The 27,409-nt window shown below is 35.4% G+C and overlaps 1 protein-coding gene across 2 annotated transcripts in view; it reads right to left on the bottom strand.

The window, feature by feature from the left end:
• Positions 1–27,409, bottom strand: part of Mbs (Myosin binding subunit) — a 92,674-nt gene that overhangs the window by 44,010 nt on the left and 21,255 nt on the right. For both annotated transcript variants that reach the window (XM_090166117.1, XM_090166116.1), the window contains exon 4: positions 693–942. In XM_090166117.1, the coding sequence (XP_090022243.1) occupies positions 693–942 (250 nt within the window). The remainder of the gene's footprint in view (positions 1–692; positions 943–27,409) is intronic.

The raw sequence follows: 27,409 nt of genomic DNA, 5'->3' as shown, positions 1-27,409 counted from the left end.
GCTGTCAGAAAAGGGGGCTGTCAGAAAAGGGGGCTGTCAGAAAAGGGGGCTGTCAGAAAAGGGGGCTGTCAGAAAAGGGGGCTGTCAGAAAAGGGGGCTGTCAGAAAAGGGGGCTGTCAGAAAAGGGGGCTGTCAGAAAAGGGGGCTGTCAGAAAAGGGGGCTGTCAGAAAAGGGGGCTGTCAGAAAAGGGGGCTGTCAGAAAAGGGGGCTGTCAGAAAAAGGGACTGTCAGAAAAAGGGACTGTCAGAAAAAGGGACTGTCAGAAAAAGGGAAAGACCCCGGGAGAAGGGGGCTGTCAGAAAAGGGGTAGACCCCGGGAGAAGGGGGCTGTCAGAAAAGGGGTAGACCCCGGGAGAAGGGGGCTGGCAGGAAAGGGGTAGACCCCGGGAGAAGGGGGCTGGCAGGAAAGGGGTAGACCCCGGGAGAAGGGGGCTGGCAGGAAAGGGGGGGGTGGAAACACAGCAGAGAAAGGGGATTAAAAAATTGTTCTAACAATAGTGTGGGTCGATAAAGTGTCTATTTGTTTCATACGAATATTAGAAATGACGGGGCTCAGCGACGTAATCACGCCGTCTCACCACTTTTTGTCAGCCCCGATTCACCAACTGGTGCCGCAAGGAAATTGTTTAACAAACTGACTCCTTTCTATTTGCTCCAAGCCCTAAAGACGATATTGTAGGATGTTTCGTACCCAACTTATCAATTTCGGCTTGCAGCAATTCCTCGATTTCGGTGGAGTCTCCGATGTCGATGGGCAAGTCTCCGTCATTGTTGACGGCGGCCACGTTGGCTCCTTGCTCGATCAGGTACCTGGCGATGCTGACAAACCCGCAAGAGGCCGTGGCGTGCAAGGGCGTCCAGCCCTCGTTGTCGCCCCGGTTCAGGTCACAGTCGTGCTCCACCAGAAACTCAACCATGTCCAAATTGTCATCGATGCACGCCTGACGACAAAAAAAAACGATTATTTGTAACAGGCTACTTTCAGATAAAAAATGTGACACCAACCAAGCGTAGAAGTAATCGAGAACTATGAAATTCGTAAATAATGGAGTTATACTTCTCAATCGAAATAGGCACTTAAATAATAATCGCCAAGAAATAATATTTCCGAGAGCCAGGACCAGCAACTTATTGTTTATATAGTGCTTGTGGGAATAATAGAAACTTTTCACCTGTAAACAGAACGTCGTATTTTGGCCAACCCTTAATATGTCAAAAAAGCTACCTGGTTAAAAGGGAATGCTTGTTGTTGCCGTAAAGGTGAAAAATTTCCATTATTTTTAAACAGTGACTTGCAGGTCCCGGCGCTCTAAAATATTATTTCTTGGCGATTTCCTTGGAGGATAATTTATTGAAGCGTCTATTGACTGGCGCCCTCTAGTGCCTACTTTTTAAATAATGGTGGAAAATGGAAACTTAAATTATTTATTATTAATTATTTATTATTAATTATTTATTATTAATTATTTATGCTTGATATTATTATTATTTTTATAATTATAGTTTATAATACTTCAGTCTGCGATGTAAATTAAAAAAAATATTTTTCCATTTTTGAATCTCCAATCAATGCGGGAAAAAATGTCAGACTTTTGCACTTTCCAGATGGCGCTACAGACAATTCTGTTAGGGCGTTTCTGAGGAGTAAAACATCATGGCAGCAGGGGACAAAGCTATCGTACATAGTTCTTAGTCACTTCTACGCGTTATTTGTGACACTACAGATTTAATAAATGAAAATTTAAAATAAAATTCTGCTTCAGATTTACGATCTTAAAACCGCTTTTCAATATACGATTTCTAGATTTTTGACCCCGATTTTTAGATCATTTAATATTTGATTACAATTTTTTACCAGGAAGTTAAAATTTCTAACCTCGGATTCAAGATTTTGAAATAAGATTTCTAAATTATTTGCACAGATTTCTATATTTTAAAATCCGGGTTCGAGGTTTTTAAATATGACTTCTAAATTTTTAACAGCTATTTCTAGATTTAAAAATAAAATTTCAAGATTTGTAACCCCAATTTCCAGACCATTAACAAAATGTTGTTATAATTTTAATTAATTTTGATTAAGATAGTAATTAACAGTTACACCAAAAACCTTTATATTCAATTCGCGACTGAAACGAGTGTAGGTGGCGTAACGGCGCTAGCTTCTCTGATGTAGCACCTATGATCTAGCGTCTGCTACAGAAAAATTAAAATGTCATAAGAACGTTTTTCCTTAAATGAACTTTATAAATAATGATACTATAATTTTTAATAAAGTAAAATTTACGAATAACGACGAGGAAAAACTAATAGCGTCTGCTTTAAACGCTACCTATCTAGGTTTCAAGTGCGAACCAAAGGGGGCGTTGCGATAGTTTTCGGTCGCGAATTACGCTTATTGCAAAATACGTCGATTATAGCAATTAGAATATATTAATAATATTTCCAAATTTGCATTTTATATAAAATAATTTTAAGAAGCATCACGTTAAATTTGTCAAGTAATTAAAAAATTAAGGCGTGGACGTCTATAATTTATTTTTAATTACATAAAATTAGCTTTAATTACATAACCACTGCATTAAATATTAATCATAGATGAAAATATTTATATTTTAAATTTTAAATACGTAAATGTAAAAATTTCGAAATTAAGTGCTTAAAACAGGGTTGCCACAATGTTTTCCGATTAAAATAATGAAATTTAATTAAGAATAATTTATTTTTTAATTTAAATTATTATTCAATTTGTCACGAAAACACGGCACAAATCCTTAAAAAAATCAATAAAATCAGTAAAATAATTTAAAATCCGATTTAAATCAAATCGGGTATTTTTCGATTTAAAAAATTAAAAATTAACAACTCTGTTTATAAATCATAGTTTTTCTGATCAATTTAAATATCCTGACATTTCAGAAATTCTTAAAATTGCCAGACAATTTAGAGTCATTTTTAAATTCCCCGATTTTTTAGTCACCGTTGGCAACCCCGTTAAAATAATTACTTTAAACTGTTTAAAATTCCAAGAAACCAATTTTATATCGTAAGTCAATAACCCCCGTTAATCGTTATTTATGAACGCGAAATAATGATAATAAAATGTTGTAAGAACGCCTTTTCGAGGCATGACACAAAAGCTTTAAATACCAGTAATCAGAAAAAAATATGATGTTTTTCGCGACAAAAGATAACCATGCTTTAAAGAAGTGTTATTCGCCTCCGAGAATTACAACTCTTTTTTCCCATTATATTAAAACAAGCGCGTCGCGCAAGGGTAAAAGTTTAAATTCACAACTTTGAAAAATTTCAGTTACAATATTTAAATATTCATAATGGGTCAGAAAAGTTGGAAATGTTCGCTCGTATGAATAGAGAGATTTAGTAATGCATCAACAAGAACGTCTACGTCAAGTCAAAATTCACCGACTTCCTAGTGTTTCCATATTGGAATTTAGAATTTTAAAATTGAATTAACAGACGATCCTATCTTTTTTTTAATATTTTAACAAACTTTATTGTATGGGAAGTAGTGTTCGTACGGGGACCCCGACCCCGACCCCGACTAGTCGGGATCTCTCAGTCTCAGCTAAGGAGTGTGGAGTTACAACGTTTGTAAATAACTTGTGAATTTATAAAACAACTTACTTAAACAATTACAATGCCTAAGCTATAGACATCTATTTTAAAATCTACCTATCTTATCGATTGTTACTATAGTCAGTTGCAGGCTAAGAAAGACAAAATATATAGAACATTCGGCGCAAGGATACCTCAGACCATTTCCGGCCAGTCGACCGCGCGAAATTTGAATTTGACCACTTTACGGTTAATTTCAAATTTCGTGAATTTATTCGTATTTTCGCGCCATCTAGGAACCGAAATTGGAATCTATTTTTTAATTTCATGTTGTCATGAGTTTTATTACTGAATACAGCCAAATTATTTTGCTAAAGAAGGTTCGATAATGGAAGCTCCAAATATATTAAACAGCCCAAGAGGTTACTATAAAAAGCATGATGAAGGTTTACTGTTAACAAGTAAAGATAAAAACAATTTTAAACATCTATATCTCATTAAGACAACGTTACCCCCAAGAAAGCGTGATAACTATTTTAAAGAAACTGCCGATTTAACTGGTAAGACGTAGAAATAAATTTACAAAATTAAATAATTATTCATACTATTTTAAATTTAAGAATGATAGGAATGCCTTATCTTTTAAATTTGCTCGCCACCACAATTATGAAATTAAAAAATAAAGATTCCAATTTTGGTCTCTAGATGGCGCTAAAAGACGACGAAAAGACCAAAATTCGAATTTGACCGTAAAATGGCCAAATTCAAATTTCGCGCGGTGGAATAACCGGAAACGATCTGAGGCATCCTTGCGCCGATTGTACTATATATTTTGTCTTTCTTAGCCTGCAACTGACTATATTACTAATAGTCCCTAGGCTCAGAGGCTGGCTTACACAAGATACACTATCTAATCTAAACCAGTAAAATTGGGGTATTTTTATAATTTTTCTATTCTTAATAAATACCAAGAATTTTCCATCCCCGACCCCGACTTGTTTTTCGCGGGGTTAGACCCACCCCGAGGTATATTCCCATTCGACCGAATTCAATATGTTTCCGAAATATAGCCCAAAAAGCGGATTCGGTTCACTGGAACTTTTTATTTTGTTTTTTTTACTTCTGCCTGGGGTTCCCCGATGTCACTTGGAGGTAGTTATAGGCTAGGTTAGGTTAGGTTAGGTTAGGTGCAAAATTGGGCTGTAAACCACACAATTGGGCTATTCTCGATCGATTGGGACTCAATGTTAAATCGTTTTCGAACGAATGGGATTTCGCTCGAATGGGCCCAAAGTCACCCCGACCCCCGACTTTATTTTGACCCCGTACGAACACTAATGGGAAGGTACCTTTTTGTGATAAAGCAGTATACACGACGAATAATTTGCCGATTGGGCAAGAATAAAGAGCAACATTTATGTTTATATTATTTGCAATTGCAATATTGTATCTTCTTGCTTTGAGCAGTATTGCCAAGTTACAAAGAGGAAACTTATCATTTTCTACCGTAGTGTTGTCCAAACATTTGTTTCCCTTCATGTACCCGGCTATACTGAAATACGTTATCGATCCAATTACTAATATGCAACGATTATTTTATTTAGACGTTGAACGTTCCAGTAGTTCTGGGTAACAGGGCTCTCAGCGATATTTTTGTAAATATTATAGGAATTATAGGAAATTTCATAGAAAATATAGGAACATTTTAGCTAAAAATAGGAATGTATACGAACAATTTTGAAAAAATAGGAATTTATAGGAGTATATTAAAATTATAGGAATTTATAGGAACATTTTAGCTAAAAATAGGAATGTATACGAACAATTTTGAAAAAATAGGAATTTATAGGAGTATATTAAAATTATAGGAATTTATAGGAACATTTTAGCTAAAAATAGGAATGTATACGAACAATTTTGAAAAAATAGGAATTTATAGGAGTATATTAAAATTATAGGAATTTATAGGAACATTTTAGCTAAAAATAGGAATGTATACGAACAATTTTGAAAAAATAGGAATTTATAGGAGTATATTAAAATTATAGGAATTTATAGGAACATTTTAGCTAAAAATAGGAATGTATACGAACAATTTTGAAAAAATAGGAATTTATAGGAGTATATTAAAATTATAGGAATTTATAGGAACATTTTAGCTAAAAATAGGAATGTATACGAACAATTTTGAAAAAATAGGAATTTATAGGAGTATATTAAAATTATAGGAATTTATAGGAACTCTGGGAGCCCAACAGTTGAGGGTTTCGGGAACACCGGACCTAAAATTATACGAATTTCTGGATATAGCTATAGAAAAACTAGAAAATTTCGAAAAAATAGGAATTTATAGGAACTCTGGGAGCCCTGGGGTAAGCGATATTTAGAACCAAACTTCTAGTAGGGTGCACCGATATGGGTACAGCCGATAATATCGTCCGATATTAACAAAGTTATCTATCATAACAGTAGTGTATATGATCAAATCATTGTAAAAGATGGTTCCGTGCACTATCATACCATTTTATTCTCATTTTTCCTGAAAAAGATTTGCAAGAACATATCCTAATATGTTTCTTTTCATTTTACTTGATACATATTTTCTATCACATATCGAATATCGTTGTTTTTTATTTGTTTACACTCGTAACCCCCTGTCTAAAAAAGGTATGATCTCGCGCGGCCAATCAAATAAAATATTATCAGTAGTTAGTTAATCGAGAATTTTCTTATTTTTATATGTTTTTCTGAAAATAGTTTTTCTTATACCGGTATCGGCCAATATCAGCTTCGCTTAAGCCGATATTGGCCGATACCGGTATTAGCAAAATAGGCCGATATATCGGTGCATCCCTAAATTTTAGTCAACCTGACAAGTTGACTAAACCGAGGGCATATCACTTTGATACAGGGTGTCCTAATAATCATGATTACAAATTTAATAATAATTTAATTATTCTTGGTACAGTCAAAGCTACAGATTTAATTTGAATCTAATCTAATCATAATTTAATCATTGGAGTGAGCTGACCCCCGGACTAAACATGCGACCCCTTTGTGTTTTGTTTATTATCCCTCGGCAAATTTAAAGACTGAGCCTATTTAACAAGGTTGTGCTTACAATATTGTTTTTGCCCGTGCCAGGCCTGATACTCGCTTAGGTAGTAGAATTTAGTGAGTTTAGTGACTAATTTTTTTTAAAAGTGACCGAAAAGTGATTAAATACTTAAATAGTGACTGAAAATTTACCAAAAATGGTAAAAAAGATACTGTTTAATTGCGATTTTTGACTAGTTACACAACCAAAATAGTAACTATATAAGAATAGGAAGTTATATCACTTAGGCTTTTTTCAACCACTTATTTGCTAATAAAAAAAATTAAAAACGAACGAAGTTTCATTTTGTCTTATTATTTGTAAAAAAAGAATTGTAAGACAGTGTTCTAACGTCCAATGCTAAGGAAATCTAAAAATTCGAAAAAAGTGATAAATACTAACTAATTTCGGGAAAAGTGACAGATTTTAAGAAGTGATTTTAAGTGTGAAAAGTGACTCAGTATCAGGCCTGCAGTGCTCTCGTTAAAACGTTGGCACGCCCCTGTAATTTGTGAACGGTCTCCAAAGGCGAAAAACAACAAACCCAATTGTAGTAGTTTCAACCGAGCGCGCAGCAAATCAGGAGCCAAAGGTAAAAAAGTAAGATAATTTAAACCGGTGTTTTAAGTATATCCGAGCAACTAAAAAAAAGACAGTTGCCTTCGGTGACGACACTTATTGAACGACGTCTGGAAGGAATGGAGACAACATTGAAAACGAGATAGACGACGCCGACAACTTAACCTGGGACTGTCATCTCCGCCTTCGCAGTTTCGGGTGAAGCGCGCTAAATAGCGCTTTTAAGAAAAGATGGGCCGAGTTCCATCGCGATCACGACTATAAATAGCCCGAACGCCTACAAACCACTCAAACGCGATACGCGATGGAAGAAATCAAACTAAACAATTAAAATTATACGGGCATTTAAATAACACCGATATATATTACTTTAATTTATGTAAGATTAAGGGAATTAATTAAGGTACTCAATAAAATTATAAAATCGCAAATAATGAGTGTAATGACAATGCTCGACCGGGTTGCCACTTTTTTAATTTTTTTTTAAATCAAATCAAGAATTATTTTTATTTTATTGATTTTTTTTATACAATTATTGGCTCTTTTCCTGTTTAATTAACGGATATTTTTCTTTTTTCAGCTGATCTTCAAATAAATGAAATCTAATTAAATTTAACTACTATTTAATATTTTAGTTTGTTCTTATTTTCTGTGTTTTAATTTTATAAGAACCCATTTTTTTGCCATTTTTTATTCCACCATTGAAATACATTGTGTTATTTTATTTAAATCAATGATTTTTTATAAAAAATCAGTTGAGTTTGATTTTAAATCTTGATTTGAATCAGATTTAAATTCCCCGACTTATAAATTTTTCCATTTTCTTTACTTTATATTTTACTTTTATCAGTAGTTTATGAATTTACTTAAATTATACTTTAGTAACCAAGGAGATTTTACTGGTTTTATTTTAACTGAAATAAAATTACAGAATTTATTAATTTTACTTTATATTTTACATTTATCAGAAGTTAATGAATTTACGTAATCTAATATTTTAGTTCAGTGTTCCGAAGTGGTAAATGTCAAGGGTCAAATAATGTGGCAAAAAGTGGTAAATACCGACATGGCGAATAATACTTTTACTGGCTAATATGGCAAATATAGGCCAATAATAAATCTTAATAAAAATAAAAAAACATACCAAATAAAAAATATATTTGTGCTATTTTAGACAAATATACTGGATTAGTTGCCAGGTTTTGGGCTAGAAACTCGATTATATCCCAATCTAGTTATTTCTTTGGGCTATTTTTCAACGGTTTTTCCTGAGTTGGAATTCGTGTGCTATAAATCTTTAAGGTGTTTTTAAAGGTTTTTTGTGAAAAATTTAAACATTATCTCACATGTAAGTGATGCTACATATCTGAAAGATATAATTTACATCATTTAAATGAATTTACTATTTGCCAATTTTTGCCACTGACACGGACTTTATTCTAAAAAGGTGACAATTAGGTAACACTGTTTTAGTTTAAAGGTGCCTTTTCGAATGATGTTATAACTAAAGACAACTTTGGTCGATCAAATTAATAGCAAATTTATTTTACTTCCAACTTAATAAAAAATCTTTCGTTGCAGCAACAAAATTGCCTAGCCTTCCGTGTTCAATCTGTACATTTACTTTAGCGAACAAAAAGGATTAAAGAAATTGGTACAATAAAATATTTTATGAAATATTTAAATTCTCCGACTTATATTTATAAAGCGATCTATACGTAGAAAAATACGTTGTCTGTAAATCTTAAATGAACCAGAAATAAATAGCGAATCCCATTCATCCATTAATGAATACTGTTACCAATGCAAAATTTGTTTCAGAGCGGAAAAGTCGAAAATCATACAAGTTTAAGGCCCATTTCTGTTTCAAATTTGGATCAAAACACGCATTTATCCTTACATAAAGTATCAACCATAAGTAACATAAAACACAGAAGTATGACACTGAACGTTTTAGGTAAATGATACTCTGTAATCGGAAGTTTTAGAAGATCACTATTTAATTAATTAATTGCGATAGAAACGACAGGGCTACCACCAACGCTTAAAAAAAAGGAAAAATATATGTCAATGTAAAACAAAATTAGATCTTTATTTGAACTAAACTACAAAACCGATTTGGTATTTATATTTTCTTAAAAATTTACAGCCTGAATTAGTCCGACTTAACCTCAACTTTGACTATTTTGTAAACAGTCCACGAGCAGATGTTTTTTTTCCTGGATTTCAGGAAAATAGAGTACTTTAGGGATCAAATCCCAATTTTAGGGTAGATTAGGGACCATGAACCAAAATAGTACTCTTTGATATTTTATGGACTCGGTTAGAGCCTTGATTCCAATTCCAAAATAATAATTGATGGTCAATTTTACGATTTAATAATTTATCATAATTTTTACATAGAAAACGTTATTTTTTACTGTTGAAAGCGTTTCACTCACAGGGTTGCCATTTTTTTTTACAATCAAATTCCCTGGTTTTTCCAGGTTTTCCCTGAAAATCTCCGGAGATTTTCCCTGACTTACTTTGTACCAAGATTTTGTATTTTTTTAACGTATATTTTAGAAAAAGTTTCCTATTTACAACCGAAATTAAATTCCCTGAGATTTCCCTGATTTTTAGATTAATTTTTGAAATTCCCTGACTTTTCTATGATTTTTAGATTAATTTTTTAAAATTCCCTGACTTTTCCCTGATTTTTAGATTAATTTTTAAAATTCCCTGACTTTTCAGTAATTCCTGGTTTTCCAGGTATCGTGGCAAACCTGAATCAGCCTCGATTAGGCAGATTTACGGGGTCCGTTAAGTTAGCCCCCCCAGCAACCCGAAATTTTATCAGAGACCTATATTCTATTTGCACCCCCCTTGCACCACCTTGCACCACCAAAATAAAAGCTTGCACCAGAACAGGGCGGATTGCACCGACAAAATTAAACTGGGGGGCCAACTTAATGGCCAGCCCCCCCGAATTTCCAAAGGTCATTTTTTTCCCTATATTCTATTTGCACCCACCTTGCACCACATTGCACCACCAAAATAAAAGCTTGCACCAGAAGAGGGAAGATTCCACCGGCCAAAAGGAACTGGGGGGCCAACTTAATGGCCAGCCCCCCCGAATTTCCAAAGGTCTTTTTTTCCTATATTCTATTTGCACCCACCTTGCACCACCTTGCACCACCAAAATAAAAGCTTGCACCAGAACAGGGAAGATTCCACCGGCCAAAAGGAACTGGGGGGCCAACTTAATGGCCAGCCCCCCAGAATTTCCAAAGGTCTTTTTTTCCTATATTCTATTTGCACCCACCTTGCACCACCAAAATAAAAGCTTGCACCAGAACAGGGCGGATTGCACCGGCCAAAAGGAACTGGGGGGCCAACTTAATGGCCAGCCCCCCAGAATTTCCAAAGGTCATTTTTTCCCTATATTCTATTTGCACCCACCTTGCACCACCTTGCACCACCAAAATAAAAGCTTGCACCAGAAGAGGGAAGATTCCACCGGCCAAAAGGAACTGGGGGGCCAACTTAATGGCCAGCCCCCCCGAATTTCCAAAGGTCTTTTTTTCCTATATTCTATTTGCACCCACCTTGCACCACCTTGCACCACCAAAATAAAAGCTTGCACCAGAAGAGGGAAGATTCCACCGGCCAAAAGGAACTGGGGGGCCAACTTAATGGCCAGCCCCCCAGAATTTTCAAAGGTCATTTTTTCCCTATATTCTATTTGCACCCACCTTGCACCACCAAAATAAAAGCTTGCACCAGAACAGGGCGGATTGCACCGACAAAATTAAACTGGGGGGGGCCAACTTAATGGCCAGCCCCCCCGAATTTCCAAAGGTCATTTTTCCCTATATTCTATTTGCACCCACCTTGCACCACCGAAAACAAAGCTTGCATAGAATCAATGTCACATAAGTGTCCGACACAAATAATGTATGAACAGTCTGATTAGAATCGATTTGTGGTGGTTGTTGTATCATAAGTAAAAAAACGTAAAAATACGACTTCATGTTTTGGGAGCGGTTCTAATATAACTGACCGAAACAAAAACAATTTATGAGCAGTCTATTTATTAATAGTATCAGAAGTAACACAATAAAAGTAAGTAGGTCATTGAAAAACTTACTGGCAATTTAATAAAGTGGGAACCGAGGGGCAGTTATCTCCTTCGCAGAGTGCAGAAGTAATCAAGGTTAAAAATTTAATCGGATTAAATTTAATACAGCCAAAGCTGCAGACATCAAATTTAATCAGATTTAATCAACCAAGAGTGCCGATTTAATCATGGGAGTGAACTGCCCCTCGGTTGGAACAAATCATATAGAAATATTTTGACCAAGTTGATTAGTAGTGCTATCAAAAGTGCCCTAAACGACAGAAGTACTGACAAAGCTAACTATCGCGCGAAAATTTCGCTTGCGATTTTGATGTGTTCATCCGGCTTATCTCTTTCAATTTCCACACTAACCTGATGGTACCCGATAAACAAACTATAAGGCGTTTCTATTATCAATATCGTTTAAACTCAATGTTCATACAACTGTGCGCCGATTCATTTTGTGTGTCGATAAAGGGATCAGCAGCCTACGTTGCATGTTGGAGCCTATATTGAAATTATATGTGCTATAATTTTACGATACCGCGCGTGTCTGAGATTCGTAGTTTTACAGAATAGTACGAATATTAAAAAGAAATAAAATATCTGGGTAAAGCAGGGGGTACCTAAAGAACACTTAGTAGTGTTTAGACTAAACTCGCGCAATGTCACTCGCGGTTCCCTTTAATTGAATGACAATTTTTGAAAACATTTGATATCGACCATTGAACTCGAAAACTGTTTTTATTCGTATACGTTTTAAAGAAAAAATACAAAATATACTAAATTAATTATATTGAGTAATAGAGTGTGTTTACGCAGACCGTTTCGTTACTCGAATAGTCATTTTTTTGCTTTGCCAAATCGTCATAGACTTCCCACTTCCCACTAAACCCGTCATCTCTACAAGCGTAGGAAATGAAATGACCCATTGTATGTGCCGAAATTGCTATTTTCGGCCCCTTGTAGCCAATTACGCCCCTGAGCTGCATTTCCAATTCACCAATTTTTAACGTCAATGGTATGTCGCTTAACTTAGCCATATATGTTCCTTCAAAATCTAATCTTTCGTCAAGATTTGTCAATTCTAACATTAGATAGCATTGGAAATTGGTTATTGTAATGTTTCTGGTCTCTTCGCATTTATGGCATTTAGCCTCCCTCCCATAAATAAATGTATCCACAATTTCCTGCAAACGCGTAATATTCTTGGGCGGGCATTCCAGGGATAAAACACCAGGGTTTTCTTCTATTTTTGGTTCCGTGCAAAGAGCATTACAACAGAGATTTTTAGAGGTATAAATAGGATGGTTTTTAAAAAGTTTCTTTATCAATACGGGCACTGATTCGTTACAATTGAAATATTTCAATTTATTGGGCCAAATTTCTGGATCAGTAACACCCGACAAAATTATTCCTCTTTTTTGATAAGTGGTTACTTTAATACCTTCACTGGATATTAAATTAGCTAAGCTAAATATGGGAATTTCTTTAAGGTCCTCCAATTTCTCTTTCAATTTATCGCTGTCACAAATCGAAGTGGCCAGCAATTGAATTATAGAGTCGAAGGCGCAAGTGTTAGAAAAACTACAACTTTCCCCCTTAATCTTTGTCGGGCGGAGATCGGAGCGATTCGCGTTTTTCAATAGCCCAATAGGCATAATTTTCTTTTGGGACGAATATTGCGCCGCCGCCATTTCACTTATTGGGTTTAAGTAAGATTTTCGGCGTCTCTTTTTCGGTGGTAACTCGCCCAATCCCCTCCAATTTTCAATAGCGGCCATCTCTTCATTATTTATCTTTTCGTCGTTTGCGCTATTAAAGCACTTAAAGCAAAATCGGCCAACTCCATATCCTTCTTCTTCACCAGCTGGGAAGGAACAATCGGGAATTGCGTGTACATAAAGCTATAGGATAAAAAATAAATTACTAAAACTTATGAAAATACGCTTAATTGTCGTGCCCGAATTTCGTTTATAATTTATTTTACCTTGCACGTAACGCATTTGTGGGCACCGGAGGTTTCTTTAGCACACGAAACGCAGATAATTACTTCTTGAGATCCTTGTAAAATACAAATATATAGAATTAAGTAAAACCGCTTGTTAATTAATTGGAAGACAAGTTGAAAAGATCATTGATCCATCGCCTAACTTATCAATGTAGACCACTTTACGTACCTTTAGGTAATTCTGTTTCTAATACTGGCATATCGGGCGTTTTTAAAAGAAAACTAATTTTGTCAGATTCCCTTCCTAAACCAATGTCTTTTCTAACTTTTGCGCAGTGTTTACAGGCTGCTTCTTCACCTTTCTCATCGCCATCGTCCTTTATTATGTACCCAATAAAAAATAATAAATATTCAAAAACTTAATATTACATCTTTAATATATAATATTATGAACTTATTTATGCTTACCGAGAACGTACGAGTCGGCCATGTAAAATAACATAATTGTTTTGTAAATATTATATTGCTTTGTATATATCTCGAAATTAATTATCAGTGTAAATATTTCATTTTGTTATTATAAACCTGCCTAATGACCTTGCGAAGCATCTTTTCCCCCCGGATATTGCCTGTCAAGGGGTTTTTTTATGATGCTTCGGAAACTTGCGATTTATGACCACTAAAGCGCAAGTTTTGTAAAGCTGTCGTGGAATTGAAGAAAGGGACGCGTTCTCTCTTTGTCACGACAGCGCCCGCGCAAAGATTGAAGCCTATTAGCGTTAAAGGCTAGGAAAAGCGATTGGTGCTCGGTACCCCAAGGTCAAAACCATAAAAGTAAGAGTTCTAAAAATTGAGAACAAAAAATAGGAGGGGAAAGGTTAACTTTCTCCTCAGTTACATTTTTAGCGGCAACCCATAAGGTTAAGATTTCAATTCCTCTCCAGAAGAGAGAATTTCTCCAGTTAGAGAAATAGTTTAACCAGAAGTTAATAGAATAAACAAGTTTGAGCAGGCAATCCTGTGTTGTCTAAAGTTATTTCATCCGACTTAAAACGACAAACAATTAGAAATTAAGCGTACCCTTTAATTTTAGTTAATTAGTTAAGCCCCGAAGGCTTACCCCCGCTAGTAACTCGCAACAGGCCAGAAGTAAAATATACATTGGAACGGCCGAGCCGCGAAAATCAAACGCAAACAAAAGTGTCGACGATCATATTTTCCCTGACAAATTGATTTTAAATTTACACGCGATTTTGGCATTTACAATAAATTTGTTTAAATTGTTAAATTCAGCTAAAATTAAAGATGCACGAGCCAAATTAGGCCTTAAATCGAACTCATCTTCATTTAATTCCACTCAATTTCTCGAATACTAAAATAAAATGTTCATTTGACTCGTACGTTCTTAGTAAAGGTAAATAGGTATTGATAATATTGATACAGAAACTACGTTTTCGAACTTTGAATGAAATAATAAGGTAAATTATAACTCACTAAAGCTACGTCACAATAATGGCACATTCTAATTTCTTGTATCTTTCCAACCTCGGCTTCACTCGGTTCGGATTCAGTTGGGAAGTTCGTTTCTATATGAAAAAATGTATTTAGTAAAATCAGAAGGGGATCTTAAAACGTTAAATCTAACGTTTAAAATAAATGGAATTCACCTTTAACAATAGACGAAAGTCTCGTTGCGCTAGGTGTTGCTGCTAGCTTCATGGTCCCTTCTATGGAATGAACATAATCTGCCACAAACTCGTCCACCCTTAAAGGTAGTTTTTTGTGCGCAAAAACTACGTGCTTAACATCGTTGAAGCTGCCTTCAACCGACGAACTACTAGCGACGAGATTTTTTTCTACAAAAAATGACGTCATCACCGCAGTCCATAGAGGTATTAAACGAGACAAACGGCACAAATCAACTATTAGTTTTGGCTCGTACTGCTGATTCCCTATATCACCTTCTACATTTTGGTCAGACAGTTCTCTTTTGCATTCTTCTACGATAGCACCGACCCAGGTTTCGAAGCTTTCAGAATGGTCTTCACCGAAGCCTTGCTGGTTGCCCGTATCATTTAAATGATCAATTTCATTATCCAGGACTTCTGTTATATTTTTCTGGACAGAATCCATGTCTTCTTTCACACCAGTGGCTACTCTTCTCGTCAACCATTCCTTCCTAACCTGACAAATAGTTGTTTCGGTGGTTTCGCAGATAAGGCCTTGTGTTTCAGAAATTGCAACTGTTATAACTGCTGTTAATAAATTTTTCATATCGTCCAAATTAGAACTTTGTACAATTTGTCCCATCGCTCGTAAATAAAATTCTTTGGTTCTTCTAATTTTATTCTTCAAACTTGGCCAGTTACATATTAATTTAATAGTGTGAGCCACGTCACAACGAACGAAACACGATGGTAGTTTCGTCTCTTTGTTCTTCAAAACTATCAGATTGAAGCATATTGATAAGTAGTTATTCAGTGAAGTTGAATCACTGAAAGATCGACAGACCGCCGATAGCAACGCCAACGACATGTCAGTAACCACGGTCTTGGGCGGAATCCCACCTGATCTCAGCCACACATTTAGCCAGTAAGATATGACGTCAGAGTTGTGTGATTCTGATAGCATTTGTACCACTGGGTACTGTTTATTTGTACGTGTATCTCTGACCACTCCCTGATACAAAAAAATGTGGGAACTTTTCTCGCCAGAAGGCCGCTCTATTTTCTTAACAACGCTACCTGTAGCATCTAATGCTAATTGTGATCTTGTAGTTGACGAACAGTACTTTTGATACACATGAATTTGAGCGGCTGACCAAAAAAAAACTTTAAACGGACGAAAACCAAGCTCTCTAATTACACCTTTAAAGTGACGTAAATCCATCATTATATTTAAAGCAACCACGGGATCCGCGTTTACCCGAGTTATTTTCAAAGCTTCGTGTTTGGCAACCCGTAATACACTAGCTGAAGGAAGATCTTTAGGTTCTTCATCTCCAAATTCCATAACATCAGCGGCTCTGGTTCTTCGAAGGGCACTAGGAGCTATACCCTTTCCAATCATATCATTTACCGCCTCTTTCCTGGCCAAACCAGATAATGGTCTTTTCTTTGAAGAGTCGTGTTTTGTTTTAAAATTGCCGACGATTCTACATCTTAATTGCACATCGAAGTCAATTACTGGCTCATTTTGTATTTCTCCATAAAAATTTGACTTGCAAATTGTGCAATGCCCAAATATTTTACCATATATTTCAGCCGACCGGCTTAATTTCGCTCGTTTAAAGGAGATTAAACATGGTAATTTTGTATCATTAGTAAAATGTCGATGAATGACATGGGTCCAGCTACCTTTCTTAAAAACTAAGTAAGGCCTACTTGGTTGTTTCGTAATTTTTGGCTCGTTTTTCTTATAGATAACATCTGTTGGTGACATTTTTTTGTATTCTTCTGAAGTAATCGTCAAGTTAAATTCCATTCTTTCTTCATTTGATTTAGAACTTTGCGAGCCGCTTGACGTATTAAATGAATCCGAATGATTTGCAGATTCTCCTTCATCGCATTCAATATCGCTACTCTTTTGTGATTCAGTGTCATCTGTCTTCTCGGTTTCATCTTTCTTGTCTCCAATTCCCAAGTTCTCCAAAATGTTATTGTAGTTTTTTCGGACGTACGTATAAAGAGCATTGGCACTCATAGACCCTTCTAACACCATTGACATATCCTTCCATACAGACCGCGATTTTCCTGGAAACTTATCACTACTGAAAACTTCATCTGCATGTGCAATTATTACTCTAGTTATATTCTCGGTTTCCTCTTTACTCTTTTTCTTAAACACCATTTTACCGACTGGCTTTAAGGAACTTTAACATCTAGTTACTTAACGCAATAAATAAAACTCAAATCGCTACCGAACTGCACGAAAGGCCCGAACGGAACAAAATACTCCAAGCTTTAAGTATTGTGGGAACCGTTATACTTTGACCTTTGCTTTGGTTTTTGCTCACGTGTTTTAAATTGGACTAGGTCCATTTTAGAATATAGGTGGACCAGTATAATTATCTTGTAGAAATAAGTAGCTCCGTTTCCATTTTCAAAAAGTAACACCTCGCCTCTCCCTACCCCCTTGTTAGCGATCCTCTATCTTGCTTTTATTACCCATTTCACACCAATTAGTTCCACGGTCCTCTTTGTAACTATCCTGCTAAAAGTTTGGTGTTATCTTTCCAAATTGGTTTAAATTTTTTAGCTATTGGTAGCGCAATATTCCGAATTTTAAAGATAATATCCGTTGTTTATTTATTTCATTTTATTTATTTATATTTATTTATACACTATTAATTACAGATCTTAAATCCCCACTTAACAAAACTTGTTTCTTGGGGTTTTCAGTTTAGTTTACTATAATTTTTATCAAAAATCATACTTGCATTAATGACATTACTAATGATATTATTACTAAGAAGATTGCTCATAAACAATTTTTAATTGCCCCAAATACAAAATTGTCGTACTTTTGTTGTTTAGGACACTTTTGATAGCACTACTAATCAACTTGGTCAAAATATTTCTATATGATTTGTTCCAACCGAGGGGCAGTTCACTCCCATGATTAAATCGGCACTCTTGGTTGATTAAATCTGATTAAATTTGATGTCTGCAGCTTTGGCTGTATTAAATTTAATCCGATTAAATTTTTAACCTTGATTACTTCTGCACTCTGCGAAGGAGATAACTGCTCCTCGGTTCCCACTTTATAAAATTGCAAGTAAGTTTTTCAATGACCTACTTACTTTTATTGTGTTACTTCTGATACTATTAATAAATAGACTGCTCATAAATTGTTTTTGTTTCGGTCAGTTATATTAGAACCGCTCCCAAAACATGAAGTCGTATTTTTACGTTTTTTTACTTATGATACAACAACCACCACAAATCGATTCTAATCAGACTGTTCATACATTATTTGTGTCGGACACTTATGTGACATTGATTCTATGCAAGCTTTGTTTTCGGTGGTGCAAGGTGGGTGCAAATAGAATATAGGGAAAAATGACCTTTGGAAATTCGGGGGGGCTGGCCATTAAGTTGGCCCCCCCAGTTTAATTTTGTCGGTGCAATCCGCCCTGTTCTGGTGCAAGCTTTTATTTTGGTGGTGCAAGGTGGTGCAAGGTGGGTGCAAATAGAATATAGGAAAAAAAGACCTTTGGAAATTCTGGGGGGCTGGCCATTAAGTTGGCCCCCCAGTTCCTTTTGGCCGGTGGAATCTTCCCTGTTCTGGTGCAAGCTTTTATTTTGGTGGTGCAAGGTGGTGCAAGGTGGGTGCAAATAGAATATAGGAAAAAAAGACCTTTGGAAATTCTGGGGGGCTGGCCATTAAGTTGGCCCCCCAGTTCCTTTTGGCCGGTGGAATCTTCCCTGTTCTGGTGCAAGCTTTTATTTTGGTGGTGCAAGGTGGTGCAAGGTGGGTGCAAATAGAATATAGGAAAAAAAGACCTTTGAAAATTCGGGGGGGCTGGCCATTAAGTTGGCCCCCCAGTTCCTTTTGGCCGGTGGAATCTTCCCTCTTCTGGTGCAAGCTTTTATTTTGGTGGTGCAAGGTGGGTGCAAATAGAATATAGGAAAAAAAGACCTTTGGAAATTCGGGGGGGCTGGCCATTAAGTTGGCCCCCCAGTTCCTTTTGGCCGGTGCAATCCGCCCTGTTCTGGTGCAAGCTTTTATTTTGGTGGTGCAAGGTGGTGCAAGGTGGGTGCAAATAGAATATAGGAAAAAAAGACCTTTGGAAATTCTGGGGGGCTGGCCATTAAGTTGGCCCCCCAGTTCCTTTTGGCCGGTGGAATCTTCCCTGTTCTGGTGCAAGCTTTTATTTTGGTGGTGCAAGGTGGTGCAAGGTGGGTGCAAATAGAATATAGGAAAAAAAGACCTTTGAAAATTCGGGGGGGCTGGCCATTAAGTTGGCCCCCCAGTTCCTTTTGGCCGGTGGAATCTTCCCTCTTCTGGTGCAAGCTTTTATTTTGGTGGTGCAAGGTGGTGCAAGGTGGGTGCAAATAGAATATAGGGAAAAAAATGACCTTTGGAAATTCGGGGGGGCTGGCCATTAAGTTGGCCCCCCAGTTCCTTTTGGCCGGTGGAATCTTCCCTGTTCTGGTGCAAGCTTTTATTTTGGTGGTGCAAGGTGGTGCAAGGTGGGTGCAAATAGAATATAGGAAAAAAAGACCTTTGAAAATTCGGGGGGGCTGGCCATTAAGTTGGCCCCCCAGTTCCTTTTGGCCGGTGGAATCTTCCCTCTTCTGGTGCAAGCTTTTATTTTGGTGGTGCAAGGTGGGTGCAAATAGAATATAGGAAAAAAAGACCTTTGGAAATTCGGGGGGGCTGGCCATTAAGTTGGCCCCCCAGTTCCTTTTGGCCGGTGCAATCCGCCCTGTTCTGGTGCAAGCTTTTATTTTGGTGGTGCAAGGTGGTGCAAGGTGGGTGCAAATAGAATATAGGAAAAAAAGACCTTTGGAAATTCTGGGGGGCTGGCCATTAAGTTGGCCCCCCAGTTCCTTTTGGCCGGTGGAATCTTCCCTGTTCTGGTGCAAGCTTTTATTTTGGTGGTGCAAGGTGGTGCAAGGTGGGTGCAAATAGAATATAGGAAAAAAAGACCTTTGAAAATTCGGGGGGGCTGGCCATTAAGTTGGCCCCCCAGTTCCTTTTGGCCGGTGGAATCTTCCCTCTTCTGGTGCAAGCTTTTATTTTGGTGGTGCAAGGTGGTGCAAGGTGGGTGCAAATAGAATATAGGGAAAAAAATGACCTTTGGAAATTCGGGGGGGCTGGCCATTAAGTTGGCCCCCCAGTTCCTTTTGGCCGGTGGAATCTTCCCTGTTCTGGTGCAAGCTTTTATTTTGGTGGTGCAAGGTGGTGCAAGGTGGGTGCAAATAGAATATAGGAAAAAAAGACCTTTGAAAATTCGGGGGGGCTGGCCATTAAGTTGGCCCCCCAGTTCCTTTTGGCCGGTGGAATCTTCCCTCTTCTGGTGCAAGCTTTTATTTTGGTGGTGCAAGGTGGTGCAAGGTGGGTGCAAATAGAATATAGGGAAAAAAATGACCTTTGGAAATTCGGGGGGGCTGGCCATTAAGTTGGCCCCCCAGTTTAATTTTGTCGGTGCAATCCGCCCTGTTCTGGTGCAAGCTTTTATTTTGGTGGTGCAAGGTGGTGCAAGGGGGGTGCAAATAGAATATAGGTCTCTGATAAAATTTCGGGTTGCTGGGGGGGCTAACTTAACGGACCCGTTTTACGTAGTCATTGCCGAAACAGACAAACATGAAAACCAATAGCGTCGATAGTAATGGTCACACTTAATTTTATTACGTTACTTATGGTACGACTAAAATATTTTTACGTATTTTCAACCCCGGTTGAGCGCTAAGCTTAATAGCTCTTTTCCGTTTGTGTTGAAGCGTGTTTAAGCTCAATTTAAATAAATATTTGTATTTTCCATTCCAGTGGGCATTCGTTCCGGCGATGAGCATCTTGCACGGTTCAAGGAGAAACTTTGTTGCGTTGTTTTCGAAACATTTGCATAAATCGCGTTTCATTATACACGTGTGTTTCTATTCCTCATTTATTTAAATAATTCTCGCTGTTGAAGATACTTTTTACCAGAACTGTATGTTCCTAAATTTTCGGAATAAATTCCCCGAGGCCGAAGTTATCTAGCGGGGTTACAACAAAGGTTAGAGGTAAAATCTTGCAATATATTAGTGTTCGTACGGGGACCCCGACCCCGACCCCGAAAGTCGGGGATCCCCGACTTCTGTCCCCGACCCCGACCCCGACTGTCGCAAATCAAGTCGGGGTTTTCCATTTTTCGGGGTTATGTTTTAGTAATTTTAAATTTTCGCGCCGACGCACCCCGCTAAAATCCTAAAAATATATAAAATATATAGGTTCCTTCTCTCCCTTTTTTCGTGGGCGACAATAGAATGATCCGAATGACCTTCGGCTGATACCGCTGACGTAGCTCTCGCTTGACGCTTGCCTCCGACTTGAGTCGCTTTTTTAAGTTTTAGTTTCATGATTGCCGTTGTTTCGACTTTCGGGCTCTCTCAGTCTCAGCTAAGGAGTGTGGAGTTACAACGTTTCAACGTTTGGAAATTACTTGTGAATTTATAAAACAACTTATTTAAACAATTACAATGCCTAAGCTATAGACCTATTTTAAAATCTACCTATCTGATCTATTTTTACTATAGTCCTAGTCGATAATTCAAAATAACAGTCAAAAATGCCGCCGATCAGTTTTGTAAAATATTTTCGGCGGCGTAATCGTCGGCCATTTTCGGTATGGAGATACAGGCCGGAAGGCAGGCAAGGCTGCCAGATTTCGATAGATTGAAAACGGCCAACTTTGAAATTTTTCGTTTTCAAAACGAAAATTTTGCGGCGTAGCTATCGACTAAGACTATTACTAATAGTCCCTAGGCTCAGAGGCTGGCTTACACAAGATACACTATCTAATCTTAACCAGTAAAATTGGGGTATTTTTTAATTTTTCTATTCTTAATAAATACAAAGAATTTTCCATCCCCGACCCCGACCCCGACTTGTTTTTCGCGGGGTTAGACCCACCCCGACCCCGACCCCGACCCCGACCCCGACCCCGACTTTATTTTGACCCCGTACGAACACTACAATATATTTCACAGGTATTTTTCTTTCAAACATTTATTTGCCTGATTTATTGGGGCCATTTTAAAATTTCAGGTCGTGTACGAGCGTTAGGATATATTTATCACGGAAGAAGTATCTACAGGTTTCATATACTATTAGCAAACAGATTTTCCCGATTCTACCGCGATTATTTCCCGATTCTACCGCGATTATTTCCCGATTCTACCGCGATTATTTCCCGATTCTACCGCGATTATTTCCCGATTCTACCGCGATTATTTCCCGATTCTACCGCGATTATTTCCCGATTCTACCGCGATTATTTCCCGATTCTACCGCGATTATTTCCCGATTCTACCGCGATTATTTCCCGATTCTACCGCGATTATTTCCCGATTTCAACAACCTATATATAACAATTCGAACAACCTATATATAACAATTCGAACAACCTATATATAACAATTCGAACAACCTATATATAACAATTCGAACAACCTATATATAACAATTCGAACAACCTATATATAACAATTCGAACAACCTATATATAACAATTCGAACAACCTATATATAACAATTCGAACAACCTATATATAACAATTCGAACAAACTATATATAACAATTCGAACAAACTATATATAACAATTCGAACAAACTATATATAACAATTCGAACAAACTATAAATTAAAAGTTTTTGTAAGTCACTAAAATGAAAACGGTTCTTTGAAAAATTAGCTGGAATGTTTGTAGCAAATATCATTTAGCACTACAATAAGATGGATACTGCCTATCAGTAACATATATTCCGAGATTCTTCATTGTTGGCTTCGTTTTGGCCGAGAATGTTCCAAAATAAATTGGCAATAAAGATAAACTGAGCAGAAAATTGTAAAATTTATCTCTAAATTGACTCCTTCATCGGAGGAATTTGAAGCATTTTAAATGTTCCAAGAGAGCCAGATAAAAATGACACCTGATTTGCCATCATCCATCAAAGGAGAATGATGATAAGGATATACCTAAAAATAAGCGCTTTTTGCTCGAATTGGCCGATAATTTGAACAATTAATCTAGAAGAAGGTGATCTAGAAGAAGGTTATCTAGAAGTGCGATATAAATTCTAAAGATTGTGACAATATTATCACTACAAACGCGGAATTAAAAATAACTTGAAAATTTCTATATCTTTCAAAGTGTAAGAAACTACGATATACGTGCGAGAATGTACCGGATAGATTGGTGCAATTTTAATGGTGGCGGTGCCGAAATACGTTCATACAGTTGATGCGAAAATATATAACACTTTGATCTAAGCCAAAGGACGAAGTTTACTATTAAAAAAATATACGAAATCATTTGTTTCGATGATGGGAAAAATACTACACTTTTATCTTAGCCAAAGGACGAGGCTTAATATTAAAAAAAAAGTATACGAATTTATTTGTTTCGGTGATGGGGAAAATGCCATACTTGGATCTTAGCCAAAGGACGAGGCTTACTATTAAAAAGAAATATATATACGAATTCATTTGTTTCGAGGATGGTAAAAATACTACACTTTGATCTTAGCCAAAGGACGAGGCTTAATATTAAAAAAATATATATACGAATTCATTTGTTTCGATAATGGTAAAAATACTACACTTTGATCTTAGCCATAGGACGAGGCTTACTATTAAAAAAAATAAAAATTTATACGAATTCATTTGTTTCGATTATGGGAAAAATATCATACTTTGATCTTAGCCAAAGGACGAGGCTTACTATTAAAAAATAAATAAAAATTTATACCAAATCATGTGTTTCGATGATGGGAAAATACTACACTTTGATCTTAGCCAAAGGACGAAGAAGCTTATTATTTAAACAAGATGGCACAGGCCATAATAGCAGCCTCATCCCTGCCCTTTTATTATTATTAACTGTGGCGTCAGTGGCCCAAAGTTACAGGGCCCCATAGTATTGCACCTGACAGTTTTTCAAACCCCATTCATGGACGTATCGTTCATATTGGTCGCTGACAAATAAATTGACCGTTTCGCGGGGACTTGTACATCAATTTTATTCGGGGCGAAAAAACCCCCTTTGATCAACAACAAAGTTTGGGCACTAGTACAGTTAGATAGAGGGAACTAATACCAATCGAATGACGTATAAATTAAATTTTTAGCAAGTGCCGTTGAGGAGAAATCGCCGTTTCGCGGGTCGTAAAAGTAACTTTTGCATTTGGGGTCGAAAACCCCGCCTTTCGGAGCTGGCGTCGCGGTGTATTCACAATCACCACCACCGATAACGTCAAGAGTGAAAATAACAGCCTCAATCCCTCTATAACTTGAGGGGTGAGGCTAAGAAGTTATCTAAAGGGCTCCGAGCCATTAGTTATCAAAAATATATAGGATAATTACAAGACTAAATTTCCAAATTAAAGGATAATTACAGGACTAAATTTCCAAATTATAGGATAATTACAGGACTAAATTTCCAAATTATAGGATAATTACAGTACTAAATTTCCAAATTATAGGATAATTACAAGACTAAATTTCCAAATTATAGGATAATTACAAGACTAAATTTCCAAATTATAGGATAATTACAGGACTAAATTTCCAAATTATAGGATAATAATAGGACTAAATTTCCAAATTATAGGATAATTACAAGACTAAATTTCCAAATTATAGGATAATTACAGGACTAAATTTCCAAATTATAGGATAATTACAGGACTAAATTTCCAAATTATAGGATAATAACAATAGGACTAAATTTCCAAATTATAGGATAATAATAGGACTAAATTTCCAAATTATAGGATAATAATAGGACTAAATTTCCAAATTATAGGATAATAATAGGACTAAATTTCCAAATTATAGGATAGTAATAGGACTAAATTTCCAAATTATAGGATAATAATAATAGGACTAAATTTCCAAATTATAGGATAATAATAATAGGACTAAATTTCCAAATTATAGGATAATAATAATAGGACTAAATTTCCAAATTATAGGATAATAACAATAGGACTAAATTTCCAAATTATAGGATAATTACAGGACTAAATTTCCAAATTATAGGATAATTACAAGACTAAATTTCCAAATTATAGGATAATTACAAGACTAAATTTCCAAATTATAGGATAATTACAAGACTAAATTTCCAAATTATAGGATAATTACAAGACTAAATTTCCAAATTATAGGATAATTACAAGACTAAATTTCCAAATTATAGGATAATAATAGGACAAAATTTCCAAATTTATAGGATAATAATAATAGGACTAAATTTCCAAATTATAGGATAATAACAATAGGACTAAATTTCCAAATTATAGGATAATAATAGGACTAAATTTCCAAATTATAGGATAATAAGACTAAATTTCCAAATTATAGGATAATAATAGGACTAAATTTCCAAATTATAGGATAATAATAGGACTAAATTTCCAAATTATAGGATAATAGGACTAAATTTCCAAAATATAGGATAATAATAGGACTAAATTTCCAAATTATAGGATAGTAATAGGACTAAATTTCCAAATTATAGGATAATAATAGGACTAAATTTCCAAATTATAGGATAATAATAGGACTAAATTTCCAAATTATAGGATAATAGGACTAAATTTCCAAAATATAGGATAATAATAGGACTAAATTTCCAAATTATAGGATAGTAATAGGACTAAATTTCCAAATTATAGGATAGTAATAGGACTAAATTTCCAAATTATAGGATAATTACAAGACTAAATTTCCAAATTATAGGATAATTACAGGACTAAATTTCCAAATTATAGGATAATTACAGGACTAAATTTCCAAATTATAGGATAATTACAGGACTAAATTTCCAAATTATAGGATAATAATAGGACTAAATTTCCTAATTATAGGATAATAATAGGACTAAATTTCCAAATTATAGGATAATAATAGGACTAAATTTCCAAATTATAGGATAATAAGACTAAATTTCCAAAATATAGGATAATAATAGGACTAAATTTCCAAATTATAGGATAATAATAGGACTAAAATTCCAAATTATAGGATAGTAATAGGACTAAATTTCCAAATTATAGGATAATAACAATAGGACTAAATTTCCAAATTATAGGATAATTACAGGACTAAATTTCCAAATTATAGAATAATTACAGGACTAAATTTCCAAATTATAGGATAATTACAGGACTAAATTTCCAAATTATAGGATAATAATAGGACTAAATTTCCAAATTATAGGATAATAGGACAAATTTCCAAATTATAGGATAATAATAGGACTAAATTTCCAAATTATAGGATAATAATAGGACTAAATTTCCAAATTATAGGATAATAATAGGACTAAATTTCCAAATTATAGGATAATAATAGGACTAAATTTCAAAATTATAGGATAATAATAATAGGACTAAATTTCCAAATTATAGGATAATAATAATAGGACTAAATTTCCAAATTATAGGATAATAATAATAGGACTAAATTTCCAAATTATAGGATAGTCTTTTCGAATCTGTAAATATTCGCAAGGATCATTGCTTTTAAATAAAAATGACAATCTAAAAATGTATTGTTGGTCTGAAAATATTTGAAAATTTTTTTAGTTGGGTTTTAATCGAAAAATATAGGAAAAAAATAGAATTATACGAAACAGAATAGCCGGGAACCCCGCATCTACTTCGATGATGTGAAAAGCTGCTACACTTTGATCTTAGTCAAACATATTTTCAAATGTTTTTTAAGAAATCATCTACTTTTTATCAAAACAAAGTGTTTTAGATCTACACATAACCGTCTTGTTTACGTTTTTTTCCTAAAGGTTTTTCAAAACCTATTCAAACTGTATATTAATTGATTGCCAATATTGCCACCCTTTTTTCGAAAAAATTTAGGGTTAGTTATCTTGCCAGGACAAAACCAACAACACAGATTTCTGGTCTACTAGGATAGTAGCCAAATATCAAAATCCGCAAATGCCAGGGTAGTCTGATTTTATATTATAGGAATTATAGGAACAGATAATAAAAATCTCTTGAAAAAATATTATATAAAAGAACTTAATTTTTTCTATCACATTTAATATGGCTTCGATATTAACTTAAAACATGTTTCAAAATAAAAATAAATAAGAAAACAATTTTAGTGTTTTTTTTTAAACAAGTTTGCAAAAGAATGGCATAACGCTGCATGTAAGCAACCACTGAAATAAGCAATCCTAGAGGTCATATACATCATTATTATCAAGTAAAAACCCCGCTAAGTCATTTTTTTTTAAATTTCCTATAAGTTAAGCTGCTTAGTACATTTCCCATAAGCGTTTCAATAGCTGCCTAATTACAATTTTAAAAATTAAAGGGATTTATATGTACAATTTTTGAAAATAGGAAAAAATAGGAACAATTTAAAATTAA

This window comes from Leiobunum rupestre, chromosome 2 (assembly GCF_980474605.1).
Source record: "Leiobunum rupestre chromosome 2, qqLeiRupe1.1.hap1, whole genome shotgun sequence".
In the NCBI taxonomy this organism is placed as follows: domain Eukaryota; kingdom Metazoa; phylum Arthropoda; class Arachnida; order Opiliones; family Sclerosomatidae; genus Leiobunum; species Leiobunum rupestre.
Note: the sequence above shows the minus strand (reverse complement) of the source record. Positions and strands in the feature narration are given on the sequence as shown.